At 56.9% G+C, this 19,935-nt stretch overlaps 1 protein-coding gene across 3 annotated transcripts in view; it reads left to right on the forward strand.

Moving 5' to 3' along the window:
* The window catches only part of LOC122393803 (E3 ubiquitin-protein ligase ubr3-like), a 70,848-nt gene that overhangs the window by 33,280 nt on the left and 17,633 nt on the right, over window positions 1-19,935 (forward strand). For all 3 annotated transcript variants that reach the window (XM_043390186.1, XM_043390188.1, XM_043390187.1), the window contains exons 3-12: window positions 2,350-2,563; window positions 5,697-5,825; window positions 6,656-6,791; window positions 8,046-8,184; window positions 10,015-10,151; window positions 11,007-11,235; window positions 16,897-17,076; window positions 17,914-18,137; window positions 19,061-19,237; window positions 19,632-19,813. In XM_043390186.1, coding sequence (XP_043246121.1) covers window positions 2,350-2,563; window positions 5,697-5,825; window positions 6,656-6,791; window positions 8,046-8,184; window positions 10,015-10,151; window positions 11,007-11,235; window positions 16,897-17,076; window positions 17,914-18,137; window positions 19,061-19,237; window positions 19,632-19,813 — 1,747 coding nt within the window. The remainder of the gene's footprint in view (window positions 1-2,349; window positions 2,564-5,696; window positions 5,826-6,655; window positions 6,792-8,045; window positions 8,185-10,014; window positions 10,152-11,006; window positions 11,236-16,896; window positions 17,077-17,913; window positions 18,138-19,060; window positions 19,238-19,631; window positions 19,814-19,935) is intronic.

Genomic DNA, 19,935 nt, shown 5'->3' on the forward strand with positions numbered 1-19,935 from the left:
TGGCCGGCCGCGCCGCCGCTGTTTACATGGGGGCGACGCGGCGGGACCCAGCTGGGCCTCCGGATGGGCCGGCCGGACGGACGGCGCGCTGCGGTCGCCCCTCGTCGTGCCGCGGTACTGCGCGGCCGGCGCAATACATGGACGCCCTCTCCCGTCAGGCTTGGTTTGGTTTTGCTGTGGAGTGGACACTCGAGCTATTGATTTGACGGCATCCGTGACTCGGTGAAGTGGCACAACCGTGTCTTACTGTTCACGTTCATGGCCAAAGCGACGGGAATATGTGTGCCATTGCGCAGGGCGGGAGACGCGGGACTGGCAGACGCACCGGGCTCGCGCGGCGTCGTGACAGCGGGCTGTGCGCGGATGACGGGATAGCAGCGGCCGGTCGCGCCGGGGTACCGGATTTATGACGCCGTCTTACGAGCCGTGACACATTGCAGTGGTATTCCCAAACAAGATCGGCCGGAGCGCGGCTGCCGGGGGTCGTGCTGCCACTCAGGGCGGGATTATCTGACTCAGAAATCACACCCCAACTGGTTCACCCCGAGTTCTGCATGTCTGAAAGGTTTCACTAAGAACGAGAACTAACGCGGTCATGTGAGAGCGCGATCAGTGGGGTACTTAGCGGTGATAATGTGATAGCAAGCGAAAAGTTTTGACAGCACGCCTAATTGGATCATTTTAGATCGTCAGCTTTAGTTAATGCCCTTTTAATGGCTGTGTCCTTTTATTACTCATTGAACTATGTCACAACCATTATTGTTTATTGTTTTATGAGTTGATGTCGGTTTACCTTGACATGCTTGCACGAATGGGCTGAAGGTGAGATCGCTCAACATTGACAGGCCCTTCCGGCTTTATGTCATTAGCATACAAAATAATGCCTGAACAATCGACCTAGCCCCTTTACTCACAACAATAAAACAATTTTGATCGTTTGCGGCCGGCGATGATGCCATTCCGGATCTCTAACGTGCAGGGATGTTATCATGTCTGTGCCTAACGAGTCCGGACTGGTTGTGTGCAGACAGTTGCAGACCGCCCCCTCCCCGCCCCAGGGCGGTTGTCGACTCCAATGTTGTCCCAGTCTTGTACAGTTTGTGTGCGTCTGTCCGTCCGTCTGTCGCCCGGTCTGCTCGGGCCGGAGCGGACCATCACGCCGCTGCAGGCTGGTTCTCTGTGCTGTCAGAGTACATTACAGTTGTGTAACGAGCGCCGCCCGCGCGGAGGCCAACCGACCGACCGGCTTTTGGTCATTGTCCCAGTGCGCAGTGCGATGGCCTCCCCGGACGGCCGTTACGGCTTCACGGCTTCTGCAGCCTCACTACGTAATGACAGTAAATTTTGTAAACGTGACCCAGCCTACTGCACTCTGACGGTAGGGGCTCTGTACAGTTGTAAACAGTGACCACACGGGCGGGTATTTTGGTAGATGAGTTGTTAATACCGCTGGAGGGTGGGTTCATATACGTGACTTTGACACATGACCTCCGTTTGATCTCAGCAGCAGACATCCGCTGATCTTTGCCAGATGGTCTGCGTTTGACCTCGTTAGGAGCATTGCGGATGATGCACTGCCACAGACTCCGTTGCTAGTTTTATAAGCGTCGTGTAGACTGCTTTTAGCAGGTTCCATTTTGTATTTACGTGGAGTCTTGCGTGCCCGGGGAAACAGTTGATTTGCGTCCCAATTAGACCATGCTCGCCAGTCGCCTTGCGAACCGCTGCCGGCTGGGAGCGCCGTTTTAGCACGGTCGGCGGCGGCGCATTGTCCGAAATCCGGCTGTGTTTAGGGGACATCAGGGGCCCAGTCGCTTCATCACGTCACGTGGCATATTGACGATGACACGCCGACACGCCACACCGATGTCTGGTCACGGCGACGGGCTCACGCGAGCGGCGCGGCCGCCGGTCGGTATCCGTGTCGGCGAGTGAAGGGCTGGCCGTCCGCCGGCCTCACTGTCAGCCCGCAGAACCGGCTGTATCGGGGCGGTATCTACCGCACCGCGCCGGCCCCGCTACCGATCGTGACTGGCTGCGCGCCGCGCCGTGTGCGCCGAGTCGTTCTCACCGCCGCGCTGTGGTTGTATTCAATCAGCACTTTGTAAGACCTCACAAATGGCGCCGCACAGCGCTCTGTACGACCCTATGCCCCTTGACCGCCGATGTAGAAATGTCACTCGACGCTGAACTCACGAATTGTCAGCCGTGACCGCATTGTTCAGGCCATGGGACGTTGGGACGATCACGTCGCCTCTATAACTTACTAAAAGGTATCACCAGTCTATGTCACGTGTTGAGGGCCCTGTAAGAGCAGCATACTGACTCACCGCGTGTCTCTCTCCACAGTGCGGAGCTACGACAACGCGCAGCGCTGCGGCATGGTGTGGACGGCCAATTTTGTGGCCTACCGGTGTCGCACCTGTGGCATCTCGCCGTGCATGTCGCTGTGCGCCGAGTGCTTCCAGCGCGGCAACCACGACGGCCACGACTACAACATGTTCTGGTCGCAGGCCGGCGGCGCCTGCGACTGCGGAGACCCCTACGTCATGAAACCGTCAGGGTAAGAAAGCCGAAAGTGTTGTGGTACGTTTGTGCGTTTTTTTTTTTGTTGTTGTAAAAGCGATGAGCTGTGTTGCGCTGCTAAAATGTGTGTGGGTGTGTAGATTCACGGCTTGAACGAACTTACTTTGAAAGTGCTACGCGGACAGGGGCGTAGCCAGGACTTCCTCCAGGAGGGGGTTAACTTACAGGGGCCCAAGGTAAACCCCCTCAAAATCCAAAAAGTCGTCGGATTTCATCCACATTTTTTTGGAGGGGGCCCAAATAAATTAAAAAAAAATATTTAAAAATGAAAAGAATGTTAGAACTGAGGGGCAAGCAGTCCATGGGTCCCTGCTAGATAGACCCACGAAGCCAATGGCCCCTCAAGCCAATGGCCCCGAGGGGCCATTGGCATAGTCTCCGGTCCGAAGGGCCCCTGCGAACTCAATGGAGAGGGCCCCGAAGGACCCATTGGCAGGGTCTCCGGTCCGAAGGGCCCATGCGAACCCAATGGAGAGGGCCCCTTGGGGCCCAGTGGCAAAGCTTCAGGCCCGAAGGGCTCTTTAACAACCAATGGAGAGGGCCCAGAGGAGCCCTAACGGCAAGGTCTTAGGCCCGAAGGGCCCCTGCGAACTCGAGAGGGCCCCGAGGGGCCAGTGGCAGGGTCTCGGGTCCGAAGGGCCCCTGCGAACACAATGGAAAGGGGCCCCGAGGCCCGAGGGGCCAAGTGGCAAAACTTTAGGCCCGAAGGGCCCTTCTACATATAACCAATGTATATAACCAATGTATGTATAACCAATGAAGAGTGTCCAGAGGGGCTCTAGCGGCAAGGTCTCAGGCTTGAAGGGCTCCTGCGAACTCAATGGAGGGCCCCGAGGGGCCCAGTGGCAGGGTCTTAGGCCCAAATGGCCCTTCTACAACCAATGGAAAGGGCCCAGAGGGACCTCAGTGGCAAGGTCTTAACTTCGCTTGACGGGGCCGCGGATAACTTGACGAGGGCACTCTTAGCAACAGAAAACCCTCTGAATACACGACAGAGCCCCCTGAGCGCATGGAGGGGCTTCTGATCGCTTCACGGGGCCCTCTAAGCCACAGAAAGGCTCTCTGAGTACACGACAGGGCCCTCTAAGTGCATGAAGAGGCCCCTGAGCGCGCGTGACGGGTCCTCTGATCTACAGGAAAACTCTCTGAGCATATTAAGGACCGCAAGGGGCCCCTGAACGCCTGACAGGGCCAGGCGCGTAGCCAGGATTTTCCTCAGCGGGGCCAATCAGACCGAAAGGGGCCCATGTGAGCGAAGGGGCCCAACATTTTCTTAATTTCATGACGTAGTTATCTGCTTAACTACCTTAAAATTACGAAGGGCCCCTGAGAATCCAATGGAGAGGGCCCCGAGGGGCCCAGTGGCAAAGCCTCAGGCCCGAAAGGCCCTTTTATAACCAATGAAGAGAGCCCAGAGGGCCCTAGCGGCAAGGTCTCAGACCCGAAAGGCCCCCGCGAACCCAGTGGAATGCCCCGAGGGGCCCTTTCGCTACTGTTATTGTGCCCCTTACCGTACTTATGACACCGCGATGGGGGCCCTTTTGGGCTCCAGGGGGGCATGGCCCCTATGCCCCCCCCCCCTTGGCTACGCCCCTGTACGCGGACCTCTGAGATTGAGACTGAATAAGATAGTAATCGAGGACACCGATGTCGAAGACGGTGGTGCTGGAATGCCTTTGCTCCTCCCGGATTTTGATGCATCACTTTGATGTTTGAATCTAATCTCAGCAACGATTGCGACGCAGGCCGACTTTTCCGCCCTGCGGAACTGTTGCCTGTTGTATCGATTGTTGGTCCGTCTCGTCCGGCGTGACTGACGTGACCTCAATGGCACCGCTGGCGATGCGGGCGGCGCGGCGGCCGTCCGTCGTGCCGCGGGGTGTGCCGCTGCCGGCACTGACCTCTGCCGTCCCCCCCCGCCCTCCGGCGCTGGCCGCGGCCGTCGGTCCGCCGTCACCCGCAGAGGTCACCACTCGGAGCCGGCGCCAGTGACCGGACCGTGACAGCTGAATGTTATGCAACACTCGCAGCGCGAAGCTGCCCGCAGCTTTGCGGCGGGGGTGTTTGGCGCAGTGCCCCGCTCGGCTGGCCCCACAGCCGTGCCTGGCTGAAGTCGGTTCCGGGCCGCCGAGTTCTGGCAAACCGAGCGGTGATATGTTAATGGCTCTGCGGTCGGGCCGCCGCTGTTCCGTGTGTTCAGCGAGGCGACCGTCTCGGTGTCGCGCCTCTGAACCGGCCCCGTTCGAGGAGGCTGTCGATGGCGACCGGATGGCGTCCCGAAGGTGTCTGGTGATGCCTCGATGGCGACCGGGCGCCTCAGTGGCGGCGTTATTACATGACGCCCCGGCTGGCGGGTGACACAGAACATCTGCGCTCCGCCGCTGCTGTGACATTGCCGGGCTGTTTTACAAAGCAAGCGGCGCCGGCGCCCGAGGCCTCTGTATGTTGTTCTTTGGAGGCGGGATGATGGCCTCAGCCTGACGGGCTGTGCTGCGTTGGGGCGGCTGCCGCCGCCACGGCGGCCCGGAGGATGATTTGTTAGGATGTCTGTCGTCATGGTGACTCTCGTTCCAGTGACGAAAATGAGCCAGCACAATCAGTCCCTGTGGTGACGAGTAACGTCAGAAAATGCAGATAGGTTGACACACAGGCTTCTCTAGATATACAAAAGAATGTGGTGATGTTAATGGCTCCCTGTTAGTCGGCCTGTGAAGCTGTGAGGCATGCTTCTGTGTCTTGATTCTCACCGGCCTAATGCAAGGCATTCCAACTGCAACTTGGCTTTCAGCCTTTACTGAGCCCCTGGGCGCGGCCCCATTCCATGAATGTATGCAGCTGCTTATCCAATGAAATGAGCCGTGCTTATGTGCATCCACGCGAGAGAAGTCTTTGTTTGTTTGTATCTTATTTGTTTGTTTGTTAACGTTTTGATTTGTATCTTGTGAATGTGTACTGAATGTTTTATCTTGTTGCCAGCCTGCCCCTTGCGTCTGTCTTTGTCCAGTGTTCTGATTGTCACTCCTAAGCAATTTCCACACTGATCCACGCCATTTTATTCACTCCCACCCCTATGGACCGTATCTGACCGCTGGTTCTCTGTGTGTCGGCAGGTTCTGCTCGCTGCACGGCCAGACGGACCCGGCCGCCCAGCGCGGCCCGCCCGACTCCCTAATGCAGCTGCCGCGAGAGATGATGCCGCGTATCTTCTCCCGACTGCTCGTCTACCTGCGGATAAACAGGTGAGGTCGACGGCCGACGCTCGTCGCTCGGCTGTTCCGACCGCGGGCGCCGGATGGGACTGGGCGCGACAGGCTGGGATGGGTCGGGACAGCCGGGGACGGGGTGCGGGTATTGTTTGAGATGAGACGCGCCAGGACGGGTCGGGATGCGGCGGGGTGCGGTCGCATTGTCTGAGATAAGGCGGACGGCCGGGCTCAATGCCAGGTTCGTCACAGGCTGTCAGCGCGACCCGCCGGTCGAGCGTCTGAAGCGGCAGAGACAGTGGCCAGACGGGGCCGTTTGTATTGATTTCAGCCTCTCCGGTCAGTCAGTGTCGGGATGCCCATTGTCTCAGCGCATCCCCCACCCGACTATAGTCTCCTGCCGGTGGCGTCGGCTGTTTCTGTTTATGGCGGCGGTCGGCCCATCAGAGGCGGTCGCTCCTGTGTCGGCCGACTTACGGACGGGTGGGATTTGGTGTTGCTTGGGGCGGGGATGGGTTACATGTCGGCAGGTTATGCGATGGGGACCCCTTCATCGACAGGTAGATGGTCCGACTCTTGTGTAACTGGCGGGTTTAGTGGAGCGGCGACATGTATAGTGTCGTAATGGTTTGTGAAGGGACTGAGGCCGCGTGTGGTAGTAACATGGGCTGTTAGGTGGAGCTGATAGACAATCAATGCGGCCACTCTACGCTCACTTGATCGGTCGGAACACACTGAGGCTTAAACAAGGCTTTATTGCTACCCCTATAACACACGCTACTTTTTGCTTAACCTGAACGCTCGTAACAAGCAGTCCGCTGTCGTATTTCATTTTTATTGACCTCCCTCCCCACTCGCCTCTCCAGCCGTGCGGAAAACATGGAGAGTAACGACGCCAGCATCATGCAGCGGTTGGACGGCTACCTCAACTTCCTGCAGGACCTGTGCAACATGCGCACCGCCATGCGGGCCTGCATGACGGAGGCGCTCACAAGTCGAGAGGTAAGGAACTCTCCCCCTCCCCCTTAACCTCTCACTCAGTTTTTTTCTTCACTGCTTAACGTGGATAGTCACTGGAGAGTCTTTTTCTACTGTGCAAGGGGGATAATATGGAGGTGTGTATATGCGGCCGCCGAGTGCCGGCCTTGTGGAGGCGCGGGGAGCAGAGCGCCGGACGAGGCTGCGGTTTCGGGAGGATGCGCAGCCGGCCGGATGTGGTCGCGGATGAGGCGGTCGTGCGTGAGCCGGTGGGAGGGGAGAGGGAGGAGGAAGGGGGAGATGCGATAGTGGCTTCTTGAGATGGAACTCGCTGCGTACGCAGCGTACCGCCTGTCGGGCTGGTTGATATTTTAATGCATTGTTCTGTTTGCTGTGGCATTGTTTGTGTCCATTCTATGGCGGCTATGTGCGCGTGGCTGGTATTTTTATTTTGTTTACGCTGATGTATCAGTTACTTGGTGCCGGGTTGTTGACTGCTCCGCGTTACCGTGCCTCTCAATGCCGGTGCTTTTTACCGTACCGTGCCGTGCTGTACCGAGTCGCCGTATTGTATTGCTCTGTGTCACACCGGGCTGTATCAGTGTGCTCTGTCATACTGTGCTGTACCGTGCCAGCCTTTGCCATGTGCTGTGCCGTACCGTGCCGGTGTGTTGCGCTGTGCTGTGCTGCACCGTGCTGTACTCGCCGCTCTGCGCTGGTGTGTTGTGCCGTACGCGGCCGATCCGCGCCGTGATACGGCCAGGGTCGGGCGCGCAGTTTCCGGCTAGTAACTCGCCGCGGTGCGGCCGGCGCTGGGACGGGGCGGCGGAATTCCCTGGACCCTGCCGCCACCGCGAGGAAACGCGCCCCGTCGAGCGGCAGCGCAGCGCACACTGCGGCAGCGCTGCTGATTTATGGGACGTTTTATGCCCGACAATCTCTGCCGCTGCCGCGGTGGAATGCGCAGGCAGTCGAGCTGGGCATCCCTCGTTAACGGCGCAATTACTGGCCTGTGCTCTCAGCTCTGTGTTGTGTACTCACAGCACAGGTGGATGCGGGTATGAGAGTCTGTGGAGAGCGTGTGTAGTGGTGTCCTCAAACTTTGTTCGTTCACTCATGCTCATTGTTGCCAGCTGATATGAACAGGCAGCTTAATGAACATTATTACATTATTTGTTTTCATCGAATGTCTTTACACAATGATGTCATTTCTATGATTTCACCCACTTCAGCGGCTCCCAGTGTTCATCATCTGACCGTTTCTCTCTCCCTCGGCAGCTGTACCGGGACATGGACCTGGTGCAGATCACACAGGACGACGCACACGGCGAGACCAAGCTGCTGCGAGAGGCGTACAGAAACTACGTGGAGGCCGTCAACAGCATGCCCAACCCGGACGTGGCGCCCGAGCTGCGCGGTACGTATTATTGGGAGATGTGGTGGACGTGGTGGACAGTGGACGGGCGGTGGACAGTTCATGGACAAGATGCTAAACGTGTGGGGAGCTTGAAGAAGCCCTGAAAGTGGGAATTCGCTGCTTCTTTTGACGCTCTAAAAATATCGTCATGCGCTTATGTCTGTGCGTTCTGTGAGCTCTCACAAACAGCTCGGACTTAACTCCTTTTGAACGAGCGTTCAGCTGATGATACTGATTTTTCCCATGCTCGAGCCTTTGAAATAAACTGGTAGGCAAATATCAGATGGATCAAATTGTAAAAACAGCATACATCTGGAAATGGAAATGCGCGGAATATTCCATGCGTAGGTCTGGACATTTGGAACGAGCCACCTATCTCTCGCGCCTGTCTCTGAGTCGTGTCGCCCCTGTGTCTGAGACGTCTCCGGCGGATGGGGAGTCGGAGCGTGCAGCCGGACCCGTTCCGCCGTGTCATGGTGACGCGTCAATGGACGCGGTTCTGATCATAACGAGACGGAACACATGCGGGCTGTATTGAATTATTGAGCCGTGACTGTCTGGGGAGGGAGGGGATAACGTCTCACTTCGGGCGCTCCTGAGTTAAACGTCGTGGCATCTTGTCAGTGAGTTCTGTGGTAGACTGGGCTGACCTGTTGTCGTCCCGTGTCATAACCACTGTCAGAGCGGCTCTATCCTACCTGGGTTATTTCCATTCCGGGGACACGGCTGGGCGCGTCGCCCCGTGTCGGTCGGACGCGGCAGCGGCGGCGGCCACAGCATATGCTCATTCAAATGCGGGCCGGGCGCGCTCGCCACCGCCACCGTTGCATCAGCTTGCCTTGCGCCATACATAATACATGTTTTGTGGGGCGATCATCATACCCTCCATCCATCCGTGGCGGCCATGGGCGGCGGCGCTCGACCTCTGGGGGCGCCGGCCGACACCGGGGGATGGCTCTATCAGCGCGCGGGGCCGGTCCTGCCGCCGAGGAGCCTCCCGCCGGCCGCTGGGTCCGCCGCCGTCACCCGTCCCGGCCGGCCACAAACTCCGCTCCACTGAATTCGTAGCAGAGCGGACCGACGGACGGGCGGACTGGCTGACTGTCCAGCCGGCCGCACGGCTCAATTTATGATTGCGTTTCCTGGTTTTTAGTCGGCGGTGTTCGCTAGTACTGCCTGTCAGCTCGGAACCAGTTTGTTTGACAGCTGAGTCGGCGCTACTAAATTATGGGACGTCTTTATCGTGATATGACAACTTTCCCAAGGCGTGCCGCGGTCGCAGCAGACTTTTCTGCGGCTTTCTGTTAAGTGTGACATTTTAGGATGGGATGTCTGTTGAATGAATTGGCGTGCTGCGGTATCGGGCCATGCCTCAATGCCTGCCAGACTGCCCTGGGAACGATTCTGGGCTGCAGCGGCTATAATAAACGATCGCCCAGTTCCAACTGCTGTGATCAGTATACTTTGGTGATTCATTTTCGTGTGTTAATGACTGGGATGTGCTCGTTTGCAGTTTGTTATTGGTCGGTTACCGTAATTGACGTCTACTTCCTTGCATTGGTAATATTGCTCAGCAGTTCCATGGGACGTCGCTATTGGTCGGTATCTTTTGGGTTTATAGTAATGACAAGCACGAAGTCCTGGATACATGATGCAAACTGCAATCATTGACCCCGTATGACTCGAACGAAAGTTATGATAGTCGGTCCCGGGTGTCTATTAAATTTGCTCAATCGTATGCCCTCCTGTGACCCATCTGTTACCAATATGTGGCCCATCCGTGACTCGCGCGTGACCGTCGTCTGATTGTGTCCGTGTTCCACCCCGCAGCGCTGTCGCCGGCCCTCCAGGAGAACATTCAGCACGAGACGATGCTGGACGAGCTGGTGTTCTGGACGTACAAGTACGAGTTTCCTACCAAGCTGGTCTGCCTGCTCCTCTACATGCTGCCCGATCAGCGGTATAAGGTAGGTGGCTGACGAAATCCACTGGTATGGCTAGACTTGCTTGTTCACCGGGGCTTCGGTAGCTAAAGTTGAGCCGTGTCTTTCGCTAGGCCGATAGAGTCAGATGGGAGGGAGGGGATGGGTCGGTCTTGTGCCCGTGTCCTCGGACGGGGAGGGCGTGTGTGCCGCCCCTCACGTGACCCTCCCCGTGTGCCCCGTAACTGACGCAATGACCGGCCGCTGTGGCGTGCTCTGTTTATCGTAATGACACGGGTGCGGGGTAAACAGATGGTGCCCTGTGGAGGGGCGCACCACCCCCGGGAATGACTTTCAAATGCCGACTGGGGTGAATTTACGTCAGTGTCTAGTGTTTTTGTAAATGTTATGCATTTTACCGGGTATAGGAACGGCTCGATGGCACACTCAGCCGCATTTTATCAGCAAGCATTTATATTTAGGTTAGCTGCCAATAGCTCGTCTTTCACCTTGATGCTTTGGTCTGCGAACGTGTCGGTATTTTGGGCTCCGGCCAGCTGCTAATGACATGACGTCATCAGGCGACTTTCTGAACGCCCCGGCGGCGGTGGCAATGGGCTGTTTGCGTCACAGTGACGTAGGTCAGCTCTCGATCTATGGCGAGCCGGGCGAACTGACGGCGTGGCGGTCAGGTGATTATATGCCCTGGTCTGATCATGGGTGGGCTATTTTAATCCACCTTTTCATGGCTCTTGAGAGGAGAGGCTGGTCGCGAAATAGCTCCGCCCCCGTGCTCCCTGATAATTTTCGCTCAAAGTACCTTCATAGTTTATCTCGATCGTCTACAGTAGCCTGTATAGTGTATACGTTGAAGCTCTGACGCATGCTGTCCGTCCACAGGAGTGCTTCACACGCGCGTTCGTGCTGCACTACGCGCGCATCTCTCAGATGTTGTCTGCCAGCACCGACCCGGACCCGCTTACCAACCGGGTCGTCCACGTCAGTGTGCAGCTCTTCAGCAACGAGCAGCTGGCGCTGCGGATGACGGAGGAGCTGCACCTGCTGCATGCCATGGTCATCAGCCTGAAACACATGACGAGTCAGATCCTCATCAACAGCCAGCTACACGGTTAGTGCCGTTAGATGGGACAGGATGCGGGGCACATACGGGAGGGTGTGCGGGAGAGGTACCGAACAGGATGGACAGGAGAGAGGACGTGCGGGTGGGAACCGATCAGGAGAGAGGGATGGGAGGTGAGATATTTTATTGAAACCGTGAACAGGCACAAAACCCAATAAAGGTGATGTGTGAGCTACCGGACAGGAAGAGTTAAATGAATGTTGGACGATCATGGGTAGACATTCGAGGAGACGCTTATGTCCATAGAAAGTGAATTTCACAGACGGCTTTGTTTTGATTTGCTGGCGCGGTGATATAGGTCATCTCTGGTTTTCATGACACAGATAAATCGGCTGCGTGGGTGAATAAAGGAGAGCTTGAATAGAATGCGGTCAGTTTAAACCGGTCGGGGATCCCCGCGGCGAGCGGCGGTCCTCTCAAAAGATTACCGCAGATGTAATCCGTCGCCGGCTCTGGGCATGGTGAAAACTGAACCATGCCTGAGCCATGTTTGGGAGCGGCGCCATTGGTCCACCGAGGAGCGTGAGGCGAAAGTGGACGGGACGGTGCGGGTGGCTGAGGGCCTGATAGCGGAGTCGTGAGTGGGAGGATCCCACTGGTCCAGATGCCAGACTACCCGGCCCAGGGCCGTGTGCAGTCCGACAGACGTGCTGTCTCCGACCCGTGCTGGTCTCAGCTGTATAACACCCGGGCCTGTGCTCTCCAATGGCGTTCAATGCAATAGCACCAGGCCTCAGTGACAAATAGTAGTCCGTGGTTGCACGCCGGTCAGTAGTGCCGGCGTCAGAAACAGACAGCAGACGGTCTGCCACAGTGGCGACTGCGGGCGACCGGACGGATCTAGGGCGGGGTGCGACCGGGCGGCGCCGCGCCGCGCCGCGCCCGCCGCTGTGACGTCGTCTGATGTCAGCGCGCTGAGCCGCGTCTCTCAATTCTCACGGGGCTCGGCGGCGCAGAGCTCGGGGACGAACTCACCGCCAGGGCCCGGAGAGGGGCGCTGAGAGACCGAACACGCCACACATGGAACGGATTAGATTGACAATGGTAGACAGACATGCTATGCTCTGAAAATGTGCTGTCAGAAGCTAGGGCATGTTTGGTATTTTTATAGTGTGAATGGTCTCTGTTTGACGTCTGTACGAGTTTCGTGCGAGTCACTATTGGCGGTCGAAACAGACTAATCAAAGGAGCCGGCACGGATCGCTAGATCTGTAGATAATGCTCACCAGGCTCGCTAGATTGATAGATAGCATCGGGTCGCTGTCGTGTTGTGGTATAGCTGATTGTTATTCGATGGTCTTTTTGTTTGACCGCTTAGGACGCTCGAAACATGCACTTTGCTGTGCTGCCACTGTCAGCCTATCAGGTTATTTTTGTCCTGCTATTTCCAGGGTTGGATATATTGGTTATTGTCATGCGCCTTTTCCATATAGTACCTAACAGATTTGACGCGGGCCATTTATAATTACAAGCGCTGCGGAGTTTGCAGCACCCTTCTGCAAGCGGAATGTCCAGTGCGGGTTTTCATGGGTCCGTTATGTTTTCTCTATTTTGTAACAGCTGATTCTCAGAGGTCCTGGCTCCCACAATGCGAGGCACCGGCCCCACGTGTCGATTTGCGTCACAGGACTGGTTGCCGATGGGCCGCGCGGCCGGGTGCGGTACAGGGACCAGTCTCTGTTGTTGTGGGACGCCACAGCCGCTAGTTAGGCCTAGGCAGACACACCGGTAGGCAGTTGGTAACCTGCATAACGCAATATGTGTCTGGTAAGGAGATTCGCGTGTTTGGGAGGTGTGCTTCTAAACCACACAATAGGCTTCAGCAATGTGAGAACGCTTCTTGATGATGCCACGGAACTGGAAAAACTACTTTCATTGAGCATCATCCATGGAATGTGACTCGAGGGCCCACTATTATCTTCCAATCATTCGGCTGTCATGAACATAAATTACCAATTAACGGGGTCACTTTTACAGCCACTTTTGTCGTTAAACGGCAACAGACTGTCTCTCCCAAGTCCCAGCGACTTTGTAAGCCAACACCGTCACCCGTCCGTGTGGCCTGAGCTCTCGGCATCATGTGAACCATTCGCCGAGAAAAGTGGCCGTCGGTCGCTGTAATCGTCCTGGGCGCGCTGCTTTTTGTTGGCTAAACGACTCCGAGTGTCATCTGATTGGCCGACCACTTAGTTTGATTTATGTTATTACGCTATTTATGTTGGTATATCGATCTGACGGCCGGCCGTGTGCAGATGTTTGTCTGTCTGGCTGTCTGGCGGGCCGGTGGCTGGTGGCCGGCCGGCCGGCTGGCGAGTGGCCGGTGTTGCAGGGGCGCTGGTCACGCGGCCGGCTGCTGATCCTGGTCAGATCGACGGCGGCGGCGCGGCGGGGGAGCTCACCGGACCGAGTCGTCGCTGCTGTGTGGGTGCCAGCGGCGCCGAGTTCGTTAGGGCAGGTCGGGGTGAGGTGCCGCCGGCCGGCAGGATGTCTGGGGCGGAGACGGGTCTCGGGCTGTGGAGGTAGCCGTTTTGGGTACTCAGTGGCTGACCGAGCTGTACCGTACCGGTCAGCCGCCGACCCGCCGAGGGAGGCCGGCTGCTGGCCCGGGCGTGCTGTGTTGCGGGGCCCGGCCTTGAACGGAGGGGCCACCCGCCGCCGCGGCTGTCGGTGGGACCGCACCGGTCGGCCGGCCGACCCGGGACGGCCTCTGCCGCCGACAGACTGCGCCGTGAGCACGGCAGTGGCCAGCTCACAGCTTAATCGTGATCCGTGCTTTATTTAGGAGCTAAATACTGCCCTGATGTCCTAGTTTTGACAAATGCCGGACGCCTAAAGATGGCGATGTTTGACCCAGATAAGGTGTCAACAGGCGGGTGGCCATATGGCCAGACCGAGGGCTTGGCCCATCGGTATGCGTTCGGAGGGCGACTGCAGCACGGCCCGGCCCGTACGGATTCCGCTGTTTATTTATAGAGCAGCGAGCGCCTTTTCTGTCAGATCAAATGGGAAGTTCGTGCGACCCTGCACCGCAGCACCAGGCCCAGCCGCAGTGGCTTATGGGAGCCTGCAGAAGGTCATGACTTACCAGAGACCTTCGTTTAGCGGAGTGACCGATTCACTAATGAATTGGCAGACCGCTAATCCGCCCGGGTGCATTTTACAGTGTCTTTTTGTTCGCTGGGTGCACGGTTTTCAGTCATTGCGCAGTGGAGGATTTTCTGACCGCAGGAACGCAGTATGCATGCATTTTAAATCGGCTCGGTTAAGAGGTAAACCGGCTGTTTTGCCACTATTTTCTGGTAACGGACTGGGGCCTTGTACCAGATCTTCGGAAGCGGCCAGCTTTGCCGGGCGATTTCGGAACAGCTCGGAAGCGTAACGGACAATACCAACCAAAGCCCGCCTTGTGTCTATCCTTAGCCTGGCTCGTCATTGTTCACGGAATACTGTACGAAAAACGGCGGCGCTATTTCGGTTGAAACTTGAACAGCGTACCGCTCACGATTTGAGTCAGACACACGGTAACAGCAGTGCAGACTGTAGAGCTCACCCACACGCCTGTGTACCGTGTGTCTGTGAGGGCTGGGGTGCCCCGGTGAGTAGTCGGGTTCTCTCGACTGTCACTGCCGGTCATGGCCGCGACACCGCGCCGGTGGCCGGGCCGAGTGTCGGGTCCGTCACTGGGGAAGGTGCCGCACTGTCTGGTGACGTCACTGGGGTGTCTGTGACGTCACGGCGGGATTCGGGGACCGGCCTGGGACACCGCTGTCGGCCGGCGCTGCAGGCTGGGCGCCCAGGCCGTGCCGTTGGTATTCAGTTTCGTTACACTGCCGTCAGACCGTCAGCTGTGACGCTGAGCAGATGTTCGCAGAAGTGAGCCTCCCGGCCGCGTCGCGCCCCGGCTCGGCCCGGTGATGGCAGGCGAGGCTGTAACATAGTGCCGGTCTCTGAGGAATTAGTAGATGGTAGAGGACAGTGGTGCTAGCCGGAAACTACACTAACTACACTCCTCTCCACCCAGGCTCTATAATCTATATTGCCGGTCAATCAATGAGCTCTCCTCCGCAGCGTCGGCCGCTCGGGAGCAGCGGCCGGCCGAGCGGGAAGGGGTGCGGGCGGCGTGACGGCGGCCGCGTCGGCGCCTGACGTGCGTGACGGCGCTGTGACGGGGTGGGAGGGTGGAGAACGGGACGGGTCACCGACTGGACCGCCGCCGCCGGCCCGTCGGCGACATCCGGTCTGTTTTGCCATCCAGTGAGCGGTGAACGGTGGAGGAAAGGGTGGGGATGATGAAAGGCAGGCGGAGGACTGTGTGAGGGATGACAGAAGTGGGTGGAGGACTGGCGACCGTCAGCAGCACCCCCGGCGCTGTGACATCTCTCAAAGTCTGCCAGCTGAGTGTGACGCCGTAGATGTGCCAACCCGCAGCTGGCTGGTTACTCGCTGACTCAAACGAAAACCCTTGACTGCGCTGCCAAGCCACCGCTGAATATACATAGATGCTGCACACCGAGCTGGCGTCGGTACGGGCTCCGACGGCCCGGCTGCCAAAGTCGGGTCTTAGGGCTAATGGCAGCGCGCCGTTTTATGATTGTTGTTGTCGGGGCGACTGACGTCATGCATTCCTTTGATCCGGCGGCGCCGGTTGTTGGGCGGAGGTCTGCTGCAGCAGCGGGCTGCCGCGCAGCACCCGTCGGATGGCCGAGAGGCGCAGGGGCCTTACAGCGGCCACGGCTGTCCCGTGACCGTGCGCCGTCTTTGCACCCAGTGTATGCTGTCATTGCTGTTGTATCACCTCCGTTTGTTTGTAGTATTTCATGGTTACTCCACCTTCATGATTGTTATGTTCTACCGCTGGTACACCGTTTTTCACGCCGTCTATTCGTGTTGTTTATCGGTTGGTTACCCTGAATAACCTGTGTATGAAGTTACGAGGTGCGGGGATTAGAGCGCCACCTTGATGGGGTGAGGCGAGAGGCGGGAGCGCACGGTGACCTCTGAGAAGTAGATGGAGGGTACCAGCGCCGCCTGTAGAGTAGTGCCGGCAGCCTCTGTGGAGTAGATGGAATGCCGCCGCCGTCGGCTCTGTCACGGCTCGCGGCCCGGTTGTCAACATTATGAGCCGACGGAGCAGCGGCAGACTTTGAAGGGCTGCTGGCAATTACTGTAGGTGGGTTTTGGGCGGATGAGGCGGCAGTGGCAGCGGCGGCGGATCCAGAGATCTCTTGAGATACGCGCATGGTGCAATTATAAGGACCGGACGTACTTGTTTTAATAAGAATGTAGAAATTTGAAGTGCAAATTTCATACTGCGACATTCACCTCTGGGGTATGCAAAGCAGAGAGGAATGACTATGGAAATCCAGCGGTTCAAAGTTCTCGGAACCTTTCAGTTGTGGCCTCTCGCCGCTGCTTTGCATGCCATGAGCTGAAATGTTATCTTGGCTGTCCCGTGGGGTGGCGAAATGGGCTTGGTCGCCCCACGTGACATTCTGACACCGGTTTTAGATTTGTGTAATCACTTCTCTGGCCAAATATAGATGTGATATATGACGACTCGTAGCCAATCTTATTTCGAGTCGTCGGTTTTCTGTGCTACTCCGTCCTATGTGTATCTTGTATAGCTGACTGTCAATGTTCTGCCCTCAGACCCAGCACGAAACACGCACAAAGTGGCCAGCTGTGGCGACAAGATCATGAAGAACCACTGCTACTGGCCGCTTGTCTCCGACCTCAGTAACGTGCTCAGCCACAAGCCCGTGGCGCTGGCGTTCGTCTCAGACGACGGCCTCCTGCAGATGTGGTTCTCCTACCTGTCCATGTACCAGGGTGAGTCGGCAACAAAATTGCTGTTCTACTTGGCTGTATAAAGTAGAAGTGTTACAACAGCACGGCAATGGCTTTGGCGGATGTGTGACCGTGGCAGGCACTCTGAACTTCCTTTATTTTCGTTCGTGTGTGCTTATTGAGATAGACACTTAGAGTTCTATTATGGTCTCCGCTTAACTACCTACGTAGTGTTGTTGCATGTAGGTACTGCATGCTAAATTAGGCGTCAGTCTCCCGGACCTCCGCACCCTAAGTGCGTCATCTCATCTCCCTCTGCCTCTCTCCATCCCTCTCCCTCTCCATCTTCCGTGCACCGTCCCTACCATGACCGCGGTCCGTGCAAGCCTCCCTCCTCTCCCTCTTCCCTCTCTCCCTCTCTCTGCTATCCGTCAGCATTGATCCTGTCCGGTAGTGACATCAGCACGGCGTCACCCCCAGCCGGCGTGGGCGGCGGCCCGCTGCCGCTGCCGACTCTGGGGGACGTAGTAACCTTCACTGAACGCTGCTCCCAGTTCCGCCTGCCTTACGAATCCCGGACGCCGCATGCCTTTTCCATTAGGATAGCTGAATGTTGTTGCACTGGGAGATGTCTAAGTGATGAGATAGCAGTGCGGAGATGAATGAACAGCTGCAGGCATGGCCACCCTTAAATTGTTAACGTCTTGCGTTATATGATTGGCTTAGGTTCTAGAGCCTGTTCATATGATCATCATGCATAAGGTGTATATAACTAGGTCTATAAATCGTCAATTATTCAGTTTTCCCCTCCGCTATGTTTGACTGTAAATCGTCCATCTCCCTACCCTCCTCTAACCCTCCCCGCTCTCTTTCCGTCAGGCATGCACGTCAACATTCGTCAGCTGGACGCGCACGTGGACATGGAGCCGTCCACCTACTACGCGGCGTTCTCAGCCGAACTGGAGGGCTCCGCGGCCCCCATGTGGGCGCTGCTGACACACCTGAAGGAGCCGGGCACGGCCGACCTGACCAAGCGGCTGCTGCGGCACGCCTACGCGGCGCTGCAGCAGTGGCATGACGCCATCGGCTGCCCTCAGACCTACGTGAGTCGACTGGCCGGGTGGTGTGCGGGGTTGGGGGTGGTGTGGTGACGTGTGGGGTCGAACGGGAGGGCGTTGTTAAGTTTTTGACCAGAGTAAGGATCGATCTAAGAGGACTGCTTAGAGGGACTGTAAGGAATATATTAGTGTACGCACATGATGAGTCGTAAGGAATGTGTGAGAGACTCAAGAGGAATGCAGAGGGAATGTGGAATCTCGTGTAACACCGGTGTTGTTTTTAGCCTTGAGACGGTCGGACAGCTCCGTTTGATGTGCTGACATTGGCCTGACTAAGACGTCCCTTCGAACAGCTGAATGTCTGTGTTATCTGGGCCGGCGGGTACCCTGTGCCCGACATCTGACGTTCAGGCCAGCTCAGCGGAGTGTCCGTGATATGTGTGCCGCTGGGAGCGCCTTGTGTCCGAAGTCTGTCGTTCAGGATGTGGTTTGACCGCGGCAAGGTCGCACCAAACAATGGTTAAGCGAGTTCGAACAATGGAGCACCTTCCAGGCGGCGTGTGTTGTGACGTCCGCGCCGGTTATTAACCAGGGGACTGTGAAGACCTCCGTGTCACGTTTAATTGTTACGTGCTCCTGGGCTGACCCCGGAAGAGTTTTACAATGCGGCTATTTATTGGTCATTTGCGTCACATCGTTAGTGACTAGCCCTCACTTCTCATACCCCGGACCCCGGGTAGAAACGAGTTCACCAGACTTATCACTTAGAATGTGACTTTGAAAACGAGGAAAATTGTGTACCACCGCGGCACGAGACTGTTCGAGCAAAACACACAAGCGCGTTGCTTAGCCTAACGACCGGGTTGTTTTCGTGTGGCGTGCGGCCTCGCCAGGCGTTCCCTGGTGTTTTCACCCCTCCCCTCTCCCTCCGCTCCCTCTCTCTAACCCGTGTCTCTGTCTCTCCCCAGGAGGAGATAGTCGAGGACGACAGTATGGACCTGCGCTGCACGTTCCACTTGCCTCTGCACCGCTACGTGGCGCTCATCATCTCGGAGGCGGTGAAGCGTCAGGGCGTCAGTCTGCAGGAGCTGCTGCCCACCGGCAACACCATGTTCACCCTCATCAGCCACCTGCTGAAGCTGCAGGCGAGTGACGGGTGTTAGACAGGGCGCCGGGAGCGGGGGGAGGGGGGATAATGGAGGCCGGAGGGGAAGGGAAGAGGGGTGTGGCAGGGGGACATTGATTTTGCTAATTGACGGAGTCATTGCCGTCTAGAATTGATAGCTGCATTTGGAGAACGAATTTGTGGTATCATTTTAGTGGAGTGAAGCATTGATGATATGCCGGCTTAACATAATCGTAATCTACAAAGTGCTGGTGTAAATAGAACTGGAATGCTCTTTAATGTGTGCCTTGGTTCTAATACATGCCCGTTTTAATACATACATGTATTGATCATGCCCGTTGCCGAAGTGTCTTCATCATTGTCAATATGACTTAACACTTCCTTCATCTGACTTCTCACCGTTCATCCTCCAGGTCAGCTTCCACGAGATCTCTGCGGGCATGTGGGTGCGCAACGGTAACCAGATGAAGGGCCAGACGATGACTTACACGCAGTGCCACTTCTGCTGCTCCATGGTCGACCCGGACATCTACCTGCTGCAGCTGGGCGCCATGACGCTCGACCCCGACAAATTCCTCACGCTCGTCCTCAAAAAGTCAGTTGAGCGGCTAGAGGATTGGATGCTGGGTGTCTGAAGAAGTCAGCTGTAAATAACTGAGAGAGAATGACTTGATAAAAGGGATAGCCTGTAGGCGTCACCTTCATTATTATTGTGTG

Source organism: Amphibalanus amphitrite, unplaced genomic scaffold (genome assembly GCF_019059575.1).
Source record: "Amphibalanus amphitrite isolate SeventyFive unplaced genomic scaffold, NRLGWU_Aamphi_draft 000554F_arrow, whole genome shotgun sequence".
In the NCBI taxonomy this organism is placed as follows: domain Eukaryota; kingdom Metazoa; phylum Arthropoda; class Thecostraca; order Balanomorpha; family Balanidae; genus Amphibalanus; species Amphibalanus amphitrite.